At 42.5% G+C, this 19,582-nt stretch overlaps 1 protein-coding gene across 5 annotated transcripts in view; it reads left to right on the top strand.

Annotated features, from left to right (window-relative positions):
• The window catches only part of LOC123994933 (eukaryotic translation initiation factor 5-like), a 31,686-nt gene extending 12,104 nt beyond the window's left edge, over positions 1-19,582 (top strand). For all 5 annotated transcript variants that reach the window (XM_046298057.1, XM_046298056.1, XM_046298060.1 and 2 more), the window contains exons 6-12: positions 546-657; positions 1,333-1,448; positions 2,185-2,346; positions 12,120-12,281; positions 16,190-16,354; positions 16,534-16,674; positions 19,189-19,582. In XM_046298057.1, the coding sequence (XP_046154013.1) occupies positions 546-657; positions 1,333-1,448; positions 2,185-2,346; positions 12,120-12,281; positions 16,190-16,354; positions 16,534-16,674; positions 19,189-19,287 (957 nt within the window). In that variant the 3' untranslated portion in view covers positions 19,288-19,582. The remainder of the gene's footprint in view (positions 1-545; positions 658-1,332; positions 1,449-2,184; positions 2,347-12,119; positions 12,282-16,189; positions 16,355-16,533; positions 16,675-19,188) is intronic.

Here is a 19,582-nt window from a genome sequence, read left to right on the forward strand (position 1 = left end):
TGATCATGCAGTTTAGTCAGCTTCTTGATATGCCACACCTGTCAGGTGAATGGTTTAATGTGGCAAAGGAGAATTTCTCACAGTGATGTAAACACATTTGTGAAGTAAGCTTTTTGTGTGTATGGAACATTTCTGGGATCTTCCCATTTCAACTCATGAAATATGGGACCTACACCTTTTTTTAAAAATTGTTACATATTGATTAAGCCAAGACTCTGAGTCTACTTTTTAGTCCTGGCCTGTGCTTAATCTAGGTCCATGCAGCTGGCCCGTAATGTTTAGGAGAGAAATTTATGGTCACAAAGGCATTTTTAAAGCTGCAAGAACGCAATTAGCTACTCAAAATGGCAATCCTGCATACTTGTTTTTATAATTTTGGGGCTGCACACGTCTGCGTACTTTTGCGATGCAACTAGACAGGATTGCCATTTTGCATATCTTACTGTAGTTCCTCCTTTGCCTACTGCAAAGGGTATAACTTAAGCTTTAGCCCTAAGGCTGTACTGAAAATGTTACTGTCATTTTTATGTATCCCTGTTCTCCAGCACATCAATGCCAAGAAACAAACCATTGGGAACTCCTGCAAGGCCTGCGGCTATAGAGGCATGCTGGACACGCGACACAAGCTCTGCACGTTCATCCTCAGGAATCCACCAGGTGCGCCAGACCAGGAACAAACAGGGTTTATGCATGCTCTGGGAATGCCTGAGAAAAGCAGTGAATTGTAAAGTATGTGTTCAAATGCAGCTGGACAGAAGCCTTTTATTTCCTTCAGGAAAACTGCTTAGTCAGACATGCATTCCAGCATGGACATTCTGGAAATTCCATTCATTTAATATGCTAGTGTTTTCTTGCAAAGTCCGGAAATGTCAGAATATACTGTACAGGTTTGTTCAGTTTAAGGTTGTTCAATGTGGCTTTTGTTTAAAGAGAACCACAGACACACTATAGCCTTGATTTTTAATGCACACGTGAACACAGCCATTCTTTTGTTGCTAGACACAAGCAACTTAAGGCATTCAGTGAGTCACGTTAAGTGGTCTATTAAGGGTGTCAATGTACAGGGTGAATTTGAGTCATTGTCATAGGTCAAAGATGAGCAGCAGTGAGCATTGGACTATTCTGAGGGCAGAATCTGCTGTGTCATCTGCTCTCCCAGTGGTTTTTAACACTGCCAGAAGTAATTGAAGGCTTCCTGGGTGTATTGAATGTACTACACTAAAAAACCCTGCTTCTCCTGCTGGGTAAATTCCTGAGAAACACAAGGAATGGAGGAAAGATTGTAATGATAGCTTCTATTCTGACTGACGTCATCTCACTTTCTGCAAACAGAGGACACTGGGTCTGCCAAGAAGAAGGAGAAGAAGAGCAAGAAGAAGGACAAGGAGAACGGCTCCAGTGATGGCGAAGCCGCAAACCACAATGACATAGATGCCCCCGATGCTGTGGTTAGTACAAGCACTTCATCTCCCAGTGCCAGCCAGAGCTTGGCAAATACGTTGTTGTAAACTTCAGGTGCACTCAATTTAGCTTGACTGGCGTGAAGGTTGCGCTTGACAGACCTTGACCTGGAGACTTGTCTTGCAAGGCCTAGTTGCCTAACCGTTGACGTTGCCGTGACTTTCATTAATCTGACTATTTATTTAATCCACCATGTTTAATTGTTACCCGATTTTTAAATGAATCATGTCACATTTAACTCATTAGGATTTGGGGCACCACGGAATAAGTAGTTTTAAAGAGTTAAGATCTGCCGAATTAAACTCTTAAGGTCTTTACCTATTACATATATTTACCTAAGGGGTGGGAGAGGGTCTGGTTATTGCCAGGCTGATCTCACCCATTGTGATCCTTACAGGACAGTCATGACAACATTATGGAACATGATTTTATTCCCATCCCTCTGCCTTTGCTCACTCTCCTTCATAGATCTGATATAACTGGATAGGTGAAAGCAATATAGCACGATCTAGGTAGAGCTGTTTATTACACTTAACCAATTGTCTCAGAGCCATGAAGGGGATTGAACAAGAGTAGATGAAACCCAACCCCAGTCTCCATTCTATCCCATTGGTCTTTTTTCTCTGTAGCATACAGCCTCATTGGATTAGTTTCACTGTGTAACACTGATCCGTGTTATTTTCAATAGCGCTGTATAACTCAAATCTAATGGATATGCTCTAGGACCGAGACGACGATGATGAGGACTGGGCGGAGGAGACTACTGAGGAGGCCCAGCAGCGCAGGATGGAGGAGATCAGCACGCACGCTAAGAACCTGACCCTCAGTGAGGACCTGGAGAAGCCCTTGGAGGAGAGGGTCAACCTCTTCTACAACTTTGTCAAGGTCAGACTCCGGGCCCTGTCCAGGAATGACCCTATTTCTGGTTTGCCATAACACACTAGCTTATTGCTCAGTTACGTGTGAAGACTGGAGCCCTGCACAGAAACAACCTGCACCTCCCTAGTTCAGACTCGCTTCATACAGGTTCCTTTTACAAAGGTCACAGTGGTTACAATTGGCTCATTCACCCCCCCCCTCTTCCCTGTAACCATTCCCCAGGTTGTTACTGTAAATAAATCTATCAACTTACCTGGTAAAGTAAGGGGTAAAAAAAAAAGTGGTGACTTTAGGGTTGTCACCTATATTCTCTAAACTAAAGCCTATTTTGCCTGGGTCCTGTTGCCTTGCTTATTGCTCTCACGTGCATAAATTAATGAAATAATTCATAGATGTATCTAAATGGGTTTGCTAGACTCCACAAGGAAATGAACACGCACTAAACAGAGCTCAAAGGCAGTGTGGTATGTAATTACGTTGCTGCTGCCTTTTGAGCAGGTCTCTTCATTTAAAATTACACGCTGTCACTATCTATTCATTACGGCCATTGAAATGCTAGCTATTAAAATCGGATCAAATAACAGGATCAGAAATCCAATGTTTAAAAACAAAAGTCGACGAGTTTTAAAAGAAGTCCGCAAGCAAGGTCCCTGCAATTTCTCATTGAAGATCAAGGTAACTTTTCTGGCCTCTCTGGACGAAAACCTAATTTATAAGTGTACCATATTACGTATTGGATAAAAACATATATAAAACTTTTACATTACCCTGCAGTTGACCAATAAAGTGGGCTGATGGTGAAGTAGACATACTTGGTATACCTATCACAAAATACACTGCTCAAACAAATAAAGGAACACTTAAACAACACAATGTAACTCCAAGTCAATCACACTTCTGTGAAATCAAACTGTCCACTTAGGAAGCAACACTGATTGACAGTAAATTTCACATGCTGTTGTGCAAATGGAATAGACAACAGGTGGAAATGATAGGCAATTAGCAAGACACCCCCAATAAAGGAGTGGTTCTGCAGGTGGTTACCACAGACCACTTCTCAGATCCTACGCTTCCTGGCTGATGTTTTGGTCACTTTTGAATGCTGGCGGTGCTTTCACTCTAGTGGTAGCATGAGACGGAGTCTACAACCCACACAAGTAGCTCAGGTAGTGCAGCACATCAATGCGAGCTGTGGCAAGAAGGTTTGCTGTGTCTGTCAGTGTAGTGTCCAGAGCATGGAGGCGCTACCAGGAGACAGACCAGGAAACGTGGAGGAGGCCGTAGGAGGGCAACAACCCAGCAGCAGGAATGCTACCTCCACCTTTGTGCAAGGGGGAGCACTGCCAGAGCCTGACAAAATGACCTCCAGCAGGCCACAAATGTGCATGTGTCTGCTCAAACGGTCAGAAACAGACTCATGAGGGTGGTATGAGGGCCTGACGTCCACAGGTGAAGGTTGTGCTTATAGCCCAACACTGTGCAGGACGTTTGGCATTTGCCAGAGAACACCAAGATTGGCAAATTCGCCACTGGCGCCCTGTGCTCTTCACAGATGAAAGCAGGTTCACACTGAGCACATGTGACAGACGTGACAGAATCTGGAGTCGCCGTGGAGAACGTTCTGCTGCCTGCAACATCCTCCAGCATGACTGGTTTGGCGGTGGGTCAGTCATGGTGTGGGGTGGCATTTCTTTGTGGTGCCGCACAGCCCTCCATGTGCTCGCCAGATGTAGCCTGACTGCCATTAGGTGCAGAGATGAGATCCTCAGACCCCTTGTGAGACCATATTCTTGGGGGGTTGGCCCTGGGTTCCTCCTAATGCAAGACAATGCTAGACCTCATGTAGCTGGAGTGTGTCAGCAGATCCTGCAAGAGGAAGGCATTGATGCTATGGACTGCCCCGCCCGTTCCCCAGACCTGAATGCAATTGAGCACATCTGGGACATGTCTCGCTCCATCCACCAACGCCACGTTGCACCACAGACTGTCCAGGAGTTGTTGGATGCTTTAGTCCAGGTCTGGGAGGAGATCCCTCAGGAGACCATCCGCCACCTCATCAGGAGCATGCCCAGGCATTGTAGGGAGGTCATACAGGCACGTGGAGGCCACACACACTACTGAGCCTCATTTTGACTTGTTTTAAGGACATTGCATCAAAGTTGGATCAGCCTGTAGTGTGGTTTTCCACTTTAATTTTGAGTGTGACTCCAAATCCAGACCTCCATGGGTTGATAAATTTGATTTCCATTGATAATTTTTGTGATTTTGTTGTCAGCACATTCAACTATGTAAAGAAAAAAGTATTTAATAAGAATATTTCATTCATTCAGATCTAGGATGTGTTATTTTTGTGTTCCCTTTTATTTTTTTGAGCAGTTTATATAGATGAGCTCTCCACAATGAATTTCAATAGAATACTAGTAAAAATGGACTGGATCCTGCAAACATGGAGAGATTTATTCCTGTCTCTTTATGGAAAAATGTATCTGATTTTAACTGTCATCAGTTTACTCATAATGGGTCTGCGGTCAAATGGCCACCCCTCATCACTGTCAAACGCTCCCTAAAACACTTCAGCGAGCAGGCCTTTCTAATCGTCCTGGCCCGGGTATCCTGGAAGGATATTGACCTCATCCCGTCAGTAGAGGATGCTTGGTTATTCTCTAAAAGTGCCTTCCTCACCATCTTAAATAAGCATGCCCCATTCAAAAAATTTAGAACCAGGAACAGATATTGCCCTTGGTTCACTCCAGACCTGTCTGCCCTTGACCAGCACAAAAACATTCTGTGGTGTTCTGCATTCGCATCGAACAGCCCCCGTGATATGCATCTTTTCAGGGAAGTTGGGAACAAATATATACACAGGCAGTTAGGAAAGCTTTTTCGAACGGAAATTTTCATCCTGTAGCACAAATTCAAAGTTCTGGGACACTAAAGTCCATGGAGAATAAGGGCACCTCCTCCCAGCTGCCCACTGCACTGAGGCTAGGAAACATTGTTACCACCGATATATCCACTATATTTGAGAATTTCAATAAGCATTTTTCTACGGCTGGCCATGCTTTCCATCTGGCTACCCCTACCCCGATCAACAGCCCTGCACCTCCCCCACTTCTCCTCCACCCAAATCCAGATGGCCGATGTTCTGAAAGCGCTACAAAATCTGGACCCCTACAAATCAGCCGGGCTAGACATTCTGGACCCTCTCTTTCTAAAATGATCTGCTGAAATTGTTGCAACCCTTATTACTAGCCTGTTACATCTCTTTCGTATCGTCTGAGATTCCCATAGATTGGAAAGCTTCCACGGTCATCCCCCTCTTCAAAGGAGGAGACACTCTAGATCCAAGCTGTTACAGACTTATATCTATTCTACCCTGCCTTTCTAAAGTCTTCAAAAGCCAGGTTAAATAAAAAAGTACCTATGGCGGTGCCTACTGCCGATTCCGTTTTTCAAATTATATGGGCAAAAACTTTCACTCGATCTGGGATGCTAAACCAGGCCATATAAAGCATTCATACACCACTGTAAAAGCTTCACTTATACAAACGTTTTACTTGAACCCGAAATGGTTCTCAAGTAGATAACTAAGAAAATCTTAATCCTTGTTTTTGAAAATGGCCTTTCTGCAAGGTCACATTTTCGATTAATTGAAAATTAAACCTTTTTCAATCAAGCATTGCAGAACTGGTTAGAACTTCAATTTCATATCCCAGAATTAAAAAACGTAATATTTTTTATGGAAGGACTTAGACCCACCCACTGTGGAGCCAGGCCCAGCCAATCAGAATGTTTTCCCCCCCAAAAGGGCTTTATTACAGACAGAAATACCCCTATGCACCTCCCCCACCCCTTCCCCTATCTCACAGGTGAAGAAGCCGGATGTGGAGGTCCTGGGTTGGCGTGGTTTGCGGTTGTGAGGCCTGTTGACTGTATTGCCAAATTCTCTAAAATGGTGTTGGAGGCGGCTTATTAACATTACATTCTCTGGCAACAGCTCTGTTGGACATTCCTGCAGTCAGCATGCCAATTGCACACTTCCACAACTTGAGACATCTGTGGCATTGTGTTGTGACAATGGATTATCTTGACACGGGAGAAATGCTCACTAACAAGGATGTAAACTAGTTTGTGCACCAAATTTTGTCCGTATGGAATATTTCTGGGATCTTTCATTTCAGCTCATAAATTGGGAAGAACACTTTCATTTTTAAATTTCAGTTCAGTGTAAATTGTATTGTAAAATGGAATTTACAACCAGTTGACTACAGCAGTGGTTCCCAAAATTGTTATAGTCCCGTGCCCCTTCAAACATTCAACCTCCAGCTGCGTCCCCCCTCTAGCACCAGGGTCAGCACACTCGAATGTTTTTTAATTTTTTTGCCATCATTGTAAGCCTGCCACACACACACACACACACACACACACACACACACACACACACACACACACACACACACACACACACACACACTATACGTTTATTAAACATAAGAATTAGTCCTATAAGAATCACGTGAGAAGTGAGTTCTTATAGGACTAAGGCACAAATAATATAATGATCTATAATTTCTCTTTTTATTTAGTCATCTTACATTATAAAACTTTATTGGTTCATCAAAATGGTGAATAACTAAACCCAGATTAAAACTTCATCTGGCTCAAATCCCGTTAACGGGATCGATTTTTGACAACAGCCAGTGAAATTGCAGGGCGCCAAATTCAAACAGAAATCTCATAATTACAATTCCTCAAACATACAAGTATTATACACCATTTTAAAGATAAACTTGTTAATCCAACCACAGTGTCCGATTTCAAAAGGCTTTACGACGAAAGCATGTCATGCGATTGTTAGGTTAGCGCCTAGTCACAAAAAAAACACAGCCATTTTCCAGCCAAAGAGAAGAGTCACAAAAAGCATAAATGGAGATATAATGAATCACGTACCTTTGATCTTCATCAGCTGGCACTCATAGGACTTCATGTTACACAATACATGTATGTTTTGTTTGATAAAGTTCGTATTTATATCCAAAAATCTCAGTTTACATTGGCGCGTTATGTTCAGTAATGGTTTGCCTCCAAAACATCCAGTGATTTTGCGGAGAGACACATCAATTTACAGAAATACTCATCATAAACATTGATGAAAATACAAGTGTTTTACATAGTTTTAAAGAAACATCTCCTTTATGCAAACGCTGTGTCAGATTTCAAAAAATCTTTACGCCGAAAGCACACCGTGCAATAATCTTGAGTACAGCGCTCAGCCACCAAAACAAGCCATACAGATACCCGCCATGTTGTGGAGTCAACAAAAGGCGGAATGCACTCCCAGGAATCCCAGTTCCACAATAAATGTTTGTTTTGTTCAGTAAAGTCCATAATTTGTCCAAATACCTCCTTTTTGTTCGAGTTTTGGCCAGTAATCCAAATGCACAAGGCGCAGGCACTTAGTCCAAACGAAAAGCCAAAGTTCCATTACAGTTCGTAGAAACATGTCAAACAATGTATATAATCAATCTTTAGGATGTTTTATCATAAATCTTCAATAATCCAACCAGACAATTCCTTTGTCATTAGAAATGAAAGGGAACGGAGCTTGTGCTCAAGGCCGCGCGAGTGACTAAACTAAAGGCTTTCTGCCAGACCCCTGGTTGAAACAGCTCTTATTTGCTCCCCCTTCACAATAGAAGCCTGAAACATTCTAAAAACTGTTGACATCTAGAAGCCTTAGGAAGTGCAATCTGACCCCATTTACACTGTATATTGGATAGGTAATCACTAGAAAAGCTACAAACCTCAATTTCCCACTTCCTGGTTGGATTTTTCTCAGGTTTTTGCCTGCCATATGAGTTCTGTTATACTCAGACATTATTTTAACAGTTTTGGAAACTTTAGAGTTTTCTATGCAAATCTACTAATTATATGCATATTCTAGCTTCTGGGTCTGAGTAACAGGCAGTTTACTTTGGGCACACTTTTCAACCGGACGTGAAAATACTGCCCCCTTGCATAAGAGGTTAATGAGCAGGGTGAGCTTGAAAGGATGCACATAACTCAAGCTCATTACCATAACGCAACGTTTCCTATTCATGAAAATCGCAAATGAAATGAAATAAATATATTCAAACACAAGCTTAGCCTTTTGTTAACAACACTGTCATCTCAGATTTTCAAAATATACTTTTCAAGCAAAGCTACACAAGCATTTGTGTAAGAGTATTGATAGCCTAGCATAGCATTAAGCCTAGCATTCAGCAGGCAACATTTTCACAAAAACAAGAAAAGCATTCAAATAAAATCATTTACCTTTGAAGAACTTCGGATGTTTTCAATGACGAGACTCTTAGTTAGATTGCAGATGTTAATTTTTTCCAAAAAGATTATTTGTGTAGACGAAATAGCTCCGTTTTGTTCACGTTTGGCTAAGAAAAAGACTGGAAAAAGCAGTCACTTACAACGCCAAACTTTTTTCCAAATTAGCTCCATAATATCGACAGAAACATGGCAAACGTTGTTTAGAATCAACCCTCAAGGTGTTTTTCACATATCTATTCGATAATCTATCAGTGGTGGCAGTTGGCTTCTCATCAGAAGCAAACGGAAAAATACTGCAGCTGGAGATTACGCAATAATTGCGACGGAGGACACCAAGCGACCACCTGGTAGATGTACTCTCTTATGGTCAATCTTCCAATGATATGCCTACAAATACGTCATAATGCTGTCGACACCTTGGGGAAGCGACAGAAAGCGTAGGCCCATTCACAGCCATATAAGTAGTCATTGGCATGAGGCGGTTTCAAAAAATGCGGCACTTCCTGATTGGATTTTTATCTGGGTTTTTTCTGTAACATCAGTTCTGTGGCACTCAGACAATATCTTTGCAGTTTTGGAAACGTCAGTGTTTTCTTTCCAAAGCTGTCAATTATATGCATAGTCGAGCATCTTTTCGTGACACAATATCTTTGTTTAAAACGGGAAAGTTTTTCATCCAAAAATTAAAATAGCGCCCCCTATATCCAAGAAGTTAAATCATTTCCCAATACACACTCTGTGCCTCTATTTAGTTTATGCTAGTGAGGGCCAAGAATCCACTCACATAGGTACGTGGTTGCAAACGACATCAGTGTCTTAACAGCACAATTTGCCAAGGCAAGAAACTGAGCGCAGCCCAATCCAGAAATCTGGCAGTGGCTCCTGATTTTTTTTTTAAATGAACCGCTTGTTGCATTATCCAGAACCGCTTGTTGCAATTTCGATGAGGCTCTCTTGGTCAGCTATCGGTAAGTGGACTGGAGGCAGCACATGAAAGGGATAACAAATCCAGTTGTTTGTCCGTTTTGGGAAAGTACCCGCGTAATTGCGCACCCAACTCACTCTGGTGCTTCGCTATATAACTTTTGACATTGTCCGTAAGCTCGAGTTCATTTGCACACAAATTATATAATGATGTGTTGTGTTGTCCTTGTTAATGCAGACAGAAAATAACTTCTTAATCATAGCCTCAATTTTGTCCCGCACATTGAATATAGTTGCGCAGAGTCCCTGTAATCTTAGATTCAGGTCATTCAGGCGAGAAAAAACATCACCCAGATAGGCTAGTCGTGTGAGAAACTCGTCATCATGCAAGCGGTCAGACAAGTGAAAATTACGGTCAGTAAAAAAAACCTTTAAGCTCAATGTTTTTTTAAATGGTTTAATACCTTTCCCCTTGATAAACAGAAGTGCGCTGGTTGTTGTGAAAGCGTTTCATGATCGCTGCTCATATCATAATGCAGAAAATACACTGGAGATCATGGGCCTTGCTTTAACAAAGTTAACCATGTTCGCTGTAGTGTCAAAACATCTTTCAAGCTGTTAGGCATTCCCTTTGCAGCAAGAGCCTCTCAGTGGATGCTGCAGTGTACCCAAGTGGCCTCGGGAGCAACTGCTTGCACGCACGTTACCAGTCCAGTCTCCCTGTCATGGCTTTTGCTCCATCAGTACATATACCGACACATCTTGACCACCAAGTCTATTTGATGTCACAAAGCTGTCCAGTACTTAAAAAATAATCTCTCACGTTGTCCTGGTTTGCAGAAAAGGATATCTTCCTTATTTGACCCCCCCATAAATGTAACGTACATATACCAGGAGCTGTGCCAGGCCCGCCTTGTCGAACTCATCCAGCTGTAACACATATAATTCACTGGCTTGTATGCGAAGCAGTAATTTGTTTAAAAAAAATATCCTGCCATATCACTGATGTCGTTTAACAGTGTTGTTTGATGAAGGCATTGTTTGTATAGTTTTTTGGGCCTTTTCCCACAACATTGTCTCAGCCATATCCGCTGCAGGAGGAAGAATGAAGTCCTCCACAATAGTATGGGGCTTGCCTGTCCTAGCCACTCAGTAGCTCACCATAAGACTCTTCTAGCCCCTTCTTATTAATGGTATTTGTTGCTTTTATACATGTCGTACTACTCGAACAATGTCTTTACTTTCGCTCAAACTCCTGTGGCTTATTTTTCCTAATTGTCCTGTTTCTAAATGTCTGCACAAGAGTGTAATGGTTAATGTGATTGGATGTTAATTATTGTACTAGGCTACCTGTATTTGACATTGTGTTATTTCGCTGAACACTAGATGGTTTTATTTTTGGCAGTGAAACAGGGCATTACCCCAAAAATGGAGGTGACAGGTGGCATTGGGAGGAGGTAGGGAACTGGTCTGTCTTCCCAATATAAAGGATCAAAACTTGCGGAGGAACAAAAATGGAATAACTAGGAAAGTATACCAGTTTGTAATTTGAGGACCAGGATGTTGACAGCAGTACCATAGAGATTTCAAAATAGCTGGAGAGATTTTTTAATGTACCAACTCCATTGCACAATTCCATTCCAGGGTGTTATGAATTGATATATAAAATTATGTGAGATTCAAGACTTTGTGGGGGAGGGGAGTTCACAGGTTGGTTGAGAGCAGCTCTTGGGGGAACTGTGTGGGGAGGTTGCTGGTTCAGGGCCCGATTTGAGTTAGCGGGAGATATGTTGATGTGCCCTTGGGCGGAGTGCTTGACCCTGGTTGCTCTGGATGAGTGTCTCTGTTAGATGACAATGTAAAAACAATATTTCTTTTTTTAGTCTAAAAAAGTATATGTACAGTACCAGTCAAAAGTTTGGACACCAGATTTGCACACACTCGGTACTCTCTCAATCAGCTTCACCTGGAATGCTTGAAGAAGTTCCCATATGCTGAGCACTTATTGGCTGCTTTTCCTTCCCTTTGCGGTCCAACTCATCCCAAACCATCTCAATTGGCTTGAGGTAGGGTGATTGTGGAGGCCAGGTCATCTGATGCAGCGCTCTCCTTGGTCAAATAGCCCTTACACAGCCTGGAGGTGTGTTGGGTCAGTGTCCTGTTGAAAAACAAATGATAGTCCCACTAAGCCCAAACCAGATGGGGTGGCTACTTTTGAAGAATGTCAAATATAACATCTATTTTGAAAACACTATTTTGGTTACTACATGATTCCATATGTGTTATTTCATAGTTGTGATGTCTTCACTATTATTCTACAATGTAAAAATATAGAAAAATAGAAATATAGAAATATAGAAAAATATAGAAAAATCCTGGAATGAGTAGGTAAGTCCTAACTTGACTGTTACTGTGTATATATCAGTTGTATAAGGATCAATAAAGAACATTAGTGAGTGGAAAGCTGCCTCAAGATGTCCTCATAACTGTTTGTGAGATGTCTCTGAGTGGCTCACTTTGTCCCTCCACAGCATAAGAAGGAGGACGATGCCGTCGACTCCTCTGACAAAGAGATCCTGGCGGAGGCGGAGCGTCTGGACGTGAAGGACACGGCCCCACTGATCCTGACTGAGCTGCTGATGGATGAGAACATACGCGACCAGATCAAGAAGTACAAACGTCACTTCCTCAGAGTGAGTCTCCGACTAGCATGCTCGTAGATACTTAGTCGTTGCGCAAATGCTAAACTAAAAGTGTTTATTTTCAGCACACGTAACGTGTAAATATATGTATGAACATAAGATTCATCAACTGAGACATGAACTGAACACGTTCCACAGACATGACTAACAGAAATTGAATAATGTGTCCCTGAACCGGGGGGGGGGAACAAAATCAAAAGTAAGTCCGTATCTGGTGTGGAGATCAGCCGCATTAAGCACTGCAGTGCGTCTCCTCCTCATCGACTGCACCAGATTTGCCAGTTCTTGCTGTGAGATGTTACCCTACTCTTCCACCAAGACACCTGCAAGTCCTTGGACATTTCTGTGGGGAATGGCCTTCGCCCTCTAATCCGACAGGTCCCAGACATTTCTGTGGGGAATGGCCCTAGCCCTCGCCCTCTGATCCAACAGGTCCCAGACATTTCTGGTGGGGAATGGCCCTAGCCCGCACTCTCCGATCCAACAGGTCCCAGACGTGCTCAATGGGATTGAGATCCGGGCTCTTCGCTGATCATGGCAGAACACTGACATTCCTGTCTTGCAGGAAATCACGCACAGAACGAGCAGTATGGCTGGTGGCATTGTCATGCTGGAGGGTCATGTCAGGATGAGCCTGCAGGAAGGGGACCACATGTGGGAGGAGGATGTCTACCCTGTAACGCACAGAGTTGAGATTGCCTGCAATGACAACAAGCTCAGTCCGATGATGCTGTGACACACCGCCCCAGACTATGACGGACCCCCCACCTCCAAATTGATCCCGCTCCAGAGTACAGGCCTCAGTGTAACGCTCATTCCTTCGACGATAAACGTGAATCCGACCATTACCCCTGGTGAGACAAAACCACGACTCGTCAGTGAAGAGCACTTTTTGCCAGTCCTGTCTGGTCAATGACGGTGGGTTTGTGCCCATAGGTGACTTTGTTGCCGGTGATGTCTGGTGAGGACCTGCCTTACAGCAGGCCTAAAAGCCCTCAGTCCAGCCTCTCTCAGCCTATTGCGGACAGTCTGAGCACTGGAGGGATGGTGCGTTCCTGGTGTAACACGGGCAGTTGTTGATGCCATCCTTTACCTGTCCCGCAGGTGTGATGTTCGGATGTACCGATCCTGTGCAGGTGTTGTCTGAAACTGCGAGGACGATCAGCTGTCTGTCCTGTCTCACTGTAGCTCTGTCTTAGGCGTCTCACAGTACAGACATTGCAATTTACTGCCCTTGCCACATCTGCAGTCCTCATGCCTCCTTGCAGCATGCCCAAGGCACGTTCACGCAGATGAGCAGGGACCCTCGGCATCTTTCTTTTGTTTTTCAGTCAGTAGACAGGCCCCTTTAGTGTCCTAAGGTTTTCATAACTGTGAACTTAATTGCATACCGTCTGTAAACTGTTAGTGTCTTAACGACCGTTCCACAGGGGCATGTTCATTAATTGTTTATGGTTCATTGAACAAGCATGGGAAACAGTGTTTAAACCCTTTACAATGAATGTCTGTGAAGGATTTTGTATTTTTACAAATTATCTTTGAAAGACACGGTCCTGATAAAGGGCTGTTTCTTATTTTGCTAAGTTTATTTGGTATTTGCGCTCTAAACTTCCTCTATGTTCCTTCATAGTGGACACGGACATTAAAATGGTATCCAAAAGTTTGTCTGACTCTGTAGATTAAGTGCTGCTCAAATCGTTAGGTATACCTTTTTAATTACCATGGAAATGATGCTTTTCCGCCCATGCCTGTAGCATGGAACACAGGATATTTAATATGCACATTTGATCTCGCATGCACACAACACTAGAGTTGAGGGAGGTTACTGAACTTGAAGCAGAATTATCCTTTGATAGTTCATGAATAGTGTGACAGGTACTTTTAATACAATAGGTAACGCATTCAAAACAAAGATGACCGTTTGAAATATTTTGCGGGACTAAAATATTTTAATCCTGAAGTTGTTTGTGCGTGAAAAATGCAGAACGCTCCGCAAGCTCTGTCGGAGCTGCAGGTCTTGCAGCTCTCGAGTGTGAGGGTCAGGGCTGCTACTCTAGTTGTTAGGGAAAGGGGGGAAAACCTAGTCAGTTGTACAACTGATTGCATTCAACTGAAATGTCTTCCTCACCTGTTAATACAATAAATATATGCTATATGGCAGATGCTTTTATCCAAATCGACTGACAGTCAGGTGTGCATTTAGAAAAATAAAAATGTTTATGTATGGGTGGTACTGGGAATCGAACCCACAATCTTGTCATTGCAAGAGCTCTTCCAACTGAGCTTACAAGGACCTCTGTTAAGGCAAACTGGGCATTAGGTCAGTGCTGTCACATTACTTGTGTGCCATTTGGTCTGAAATTTGCATTAGGTCAGTGCCGTCACATCAGTTGTTGGGCATGAGGTCTGTGCCCTGATGCCATTTGATGGACTTCAGCATTATGGTTTCTATAGTTGGTGTTTGAACTGTGGGTTCCATAACGCATAAGACATCAAGCAGTGTCACACCACTAGTTGACGGAGATATGCTTAGTAATCTTAACACTAGCAATGTGTACGGACATAGTGGGGAGACCAAGTATTTGATACACTGCCGATTTTGCAGGTTTTCCTACTTACAAAGCATGTAGAGGTCTAATTTTTATCATAGGTACACTTCAACTGTGAGAGACGGAATCTAAAACAAAAATCCAGAAAGTCGTATTGTATTGATTTTTAAGTAATTAATTTGCATTTTATTGCATGACATAAGTATTTGATACATCAGAAAAGCAGAACTTAATATTTGGTACACAAACCTTTTGTTTGCAATTACAGAGATCATACGTGTCCTGTAGTTCTTGACCAGGTTTGCAAACACTGCAGCAGGGATTTTTGCCCACTCCTCCATACAGACCTTCTCCAGATCCTTCAGGTTTCAAGGCTGTCGCTGGGAAATACGGACTTTCAGCTCCCTCCAAAGAATTTCTATTGGGTTTAGGTCTGGAGACTGGCTAGGCCACTCCAGGACCTTGAGATGCTTCTTACGGAGCCACTCCTTAGTTGCCCTGGCTGTGTGTTTCGGGTCGTTGTCATGCTGGAAGACTCATCTTCCAGCCACGACCCATCTTCAATGGTCTTACTGAGGGAAGGAGGTTGTTGGCCAAGAACTCACGATACATGGCCCCGTTACTAATGGTTTTCTTTAAGCCTGTGGTCCCAGCTCTCTTCAGGTCATTGACCAGGTCCTGCGGTGTAGTTCTTGGCTGATCCCTCACCATCCTCATGATCATTGATGCCCCACGAGGTGAGATCTTGCATGGAGCCCCAGACCGAGAGTGATTGACCGTCATCTTGAACTTCTTCCATTTTCTAATAATTGTGCCAACAGTTGTTGCCTTCTCACCAAGCGGTTTGCCGATTGTCCTGTAGCCCATCCCAGCCTTGTGCAGGTCTACAATTTTATCCCTGATGTCCTTACATAGCTCTCTGGCCTTGGCCATTGTGGAGCGGTTGGAGTCTGTTTGATTGAGTGTGTGGACAGGTGTCTTTTATACAGGTAATGAGTGGAGAACAGAAGGCCTTCTTCTCTCTGTGAGAGCCGGAATTCTTACTGGTTGGTAGGTGATTAAATACTTATGTCATGCAATAAAATGAAAATTAATTACTTAAATCATACAATGTGATTTTCTGGATTTTTGTTTTAGATTCCGTCTCTCACAGTTGAAGTGTACCTATGATAAAAATTACAGACCTCTACATGCTTTAAGTAGGAAACATTTTGCAGGTTATCAAATACTTGTTCTCCCCACTGTAACCTCAACAAAATTGATTGTGGCAATAGAAATGGCTATAATCCTGTTGGATTTTGCTCAAACTCCATCCGCACCGTCAATTTAAAACATTTCTCTGGTGTCCAGTTTACCCACAACAACAAGAAGGCCCAGAAGTACCTGCTGGGTGGCTTTGAGTGTCTGGTGAAGCTGCATCAGTCCCAGCTTTTGCCCCGCGTGCCCCTTGTCCTCAAAGACCTGTACGACGCCGACCTACTGGAGGAGGACGTCATCCTGGCCTGGGCTGAGAAGGTAAAGGGGATGACTGTCAACAGGGATGGTGGGATATTTTTTTCTTGTTTTCAACTCTGTATTTCTCCAGGTCAGTGTAATGAAGGTCACTTATTTTGCAAGAGACCCGTCCAAGATATTTTACATATTAAGAGGAGACTGTAACCTACACTAGAACCTGTGAAATCATGTCTTGTCAGGTGTCCAAGAAATACGTGTCCAAGGAGCTGGCCAAAGAGATCCACGCCAAGGCAGCGCCGTTCGTCAAGTGGCTGAAGGAAGCGGAGGAGGAGAGCGAGGGCAGCGGGGCGGACGAGGAGGAAGATGAAGATAATGTGGAGGTAATGACTTATCGCTGCCTCTGATTTTACCTATAAACATTCATTCCCGTCAGGTGCATATATAGACACAGGTTTGGTATTATGGCACTGACACGAAAATTGCCACTGTCGCAAGGTTTCCTCTTACCATGGACCTATTCAGATCCCGTGCCTTCAGAAACTATTCACACCCCTTGACATATCTATTGTTACAGCCTGAATTTAAAATGGATTACATTTAGATTTTGTCACTGGCCTACTCACAATACCCCATAATGTCAAAATGGAATACTGTTTTAAATTTTTACAAATGTAATAAAAAAGGAAAAGCTTGAATGTCTTTCATCAATAAGTATTCAACCTCTTTATGGCAATCCTGAATAAGTTCAGAAGCAAAAGTGTGCTGAACAAGTCACAAGTTGCATGGACTTGCAATAATGGTGTTTAAAACTTCTTATGGTATAGGGGACGTTTGTGTCCCACTTGGGCAAAAAAAAAAAAAAAAAAATCAAACTTAGATTAAATCACACATGTAAGATACTCAATTAAAGCTACACTCGTGAATCCAGCCAACATGTCAGATTTTTAAAAGGCTTTTCGGCGAAAGCATAAGAAGCTATTATCTGATGATGGCACAATAGTAAACAAAGAGGGTAACATATTTCAACCCCGCAGGTGCTACACAAAACGCATAAATAAAATATAAAACATGCCTTTCCTTTGACGAGCTTCTTTTGTTGGCACTCCAATATGTCCCATAAACATCACAATTGATCCTTTTGTTCGATTAATTCCGTCCATATATATCCAAATGTCAATTTATAAAGCGCGTTTGATCCAGAAAAAAACAGCTTCCAAAATGCGCAATGTCACTACAAAATATTTCAAAAGCTGCCTATAGACTTTGCCAAAATATTTCAAACTACTTTTGTAATACAACTAGGTATTTTTAAACGTTAATAATTGATCAAATTGTAGACGGGTCTATTTGTGTTCAATACAGGAAGACGACAAACCATGCTACTTTTCACGTCTTGTGCACTCTCAGTGTTACCCAGTTCCTGGATGGCCTACTTGTTCATTGCACAAATGAATAACCTCAACCAAATTCCAAAGGCTGGTGACATCCAGTGGAAGTGGTAGGAACTTAAAACAAGTTCCTAAGAAATATTGTTTGCCAACGAGAACTCACTGAACAGACGGAGACCTAAAAGAAAAAAAAATCTGAACGGTTAGTCCTCGGGTTTTGCCTGCTACATAAGTTCTGTTATACTCACAGAAATTATTCAAACCGTTTTACAAACTTCAGTGTTTTCTATCCAAATCTACTAATAATATGCATATCTTATATTCTTGGCATGAGTAGCAGGAAGTTGAAATCGGGCACGCTATTTATCCCAAAGTGAAAATGCTGCCCCCTATCCCAAAGAGGTTTTAACATGATTTTTTAATGACTACCACATCTCTGTACCCCACACAATTATAAGGTCCTTCAGTCGAGCAGTGAATTTCTAACACCGATTCAACCACAGACCAGGGAGGTTTTCCAATGTCTCACAAAGGAGGGCACCTATTGGTAGATGGGTGAATTTAATTTTTAATTTTTAAAGCAGACATTGAATATCCCTTTGAGCATGGTGAAGTTAAATACACTTTGGATGGTGTATCAATACACCCAGTTACTACAAAGAGACAGGCGTCCTTCCTAACTCAATTGTTGAAGAGGAAGGAAACCGCTCAGGGATTTCAACATGAAGTCAATGGTGACTTTACAACAGATACAGAGTTTAATGGCTGTAATGGGAGAACTGAGGCTGGATCAACATTGTACATTGTAGTTATTCCACAATACTAACCTAATTGACAGTGAAAAGGTTGCCTGTACAGATTATATTTTTTTAAAGCAAACATTCATTCTGTTGTCGGCAAAGCAATAAACTTTTTGAGCTGAATACGGTGTTATGTTTGAGTCAAATCCAATACAACACACTACTGAGTACCACTCCATATTTTCAAGCATAGTGGTGACTGTCATGTTATGGAAATGGGAAATCCTAGAGGAAAACCTGGTTCAGTCTGCTTTACACCAGACACTGGGAGATTAATTCACCTTTCAGCAGGACAATAACCTAAAACACAAGGCCAAATCTACACTGGAGTTGGTTACCAAGAAGACCGTGAATGTTCCTGAGTGGCTGAGTTAAAGGTTTGACTTAAATCTGGGTGAAAATCTATGGGAAGACTTGAAAATGGCTGTCTTGCAGTGATCAACAACCAATTTGACCGACCTTGAAGAATTCTGAAAATAATTATGGTGAAATGTTGCACAATCCAGGTGTGGAAAGCTCTGAGACTTACCCAGAAAAACTCACAGCTGTAATCACTGCCAAACGTGCTTCAACAAAGTATTGACTCGAGTGTACAGAATACTTATCCATCCTAATGAAGTGCCTGGTGAAAAACAAGTGGCACCGCAGTGTCTTTTAATTTCACCCAATTAACACCCCCCCCTCCCCCTCTCTTCTTTCCTCCCAGGTGGTCTACTCAGCCTCTGTCAGCGAGCTGAAAGTGGAGACTGTGAAACCAGAGAAGCCTGCAGAGGAAGAGGACGACTTTGACATCGACGCCATCTAAAAGCAAAACTTAACAAGCCTCCGCTGACATGTTTTGCAAGCGATTATGATGAAAATAATAACAGCATGCCTTTGGTCCTGGTCGACCCTCACCCCACCTGCTGCTTTGGCTACCATCCAGCTTTGCGAGATGAATCTATTTCCTTTGCGCTAGATGAAGTGATGAAATGTTGTGTTTGTATATGGATGAAGAGTTGTTATTTTTTTGGTTGATACTAGAGACTAAATACAAAATGCTGCATTTGTTTTCTCCCTGAAATATTTTCCTCTCCAATCATTAAATAATGTTTGCCTTA

This window comes from Oncorhynchus gorbuscha, linkage group LG14 (genome assembly GCF_021184085.1).
Source record: "Oncorhynchus gorbuscha isolate QuinsamMale2020 ecotype Even-year linkage group LG14, OgorEven_v1.0, whole genome shotgun sequence".
NCBI lineage: Eukaryota > Metazoa > Chordata > Actinopteri > Salmoniformes > Salmonidae > Oncorhynchus > Oncorhynchus gorbuscha.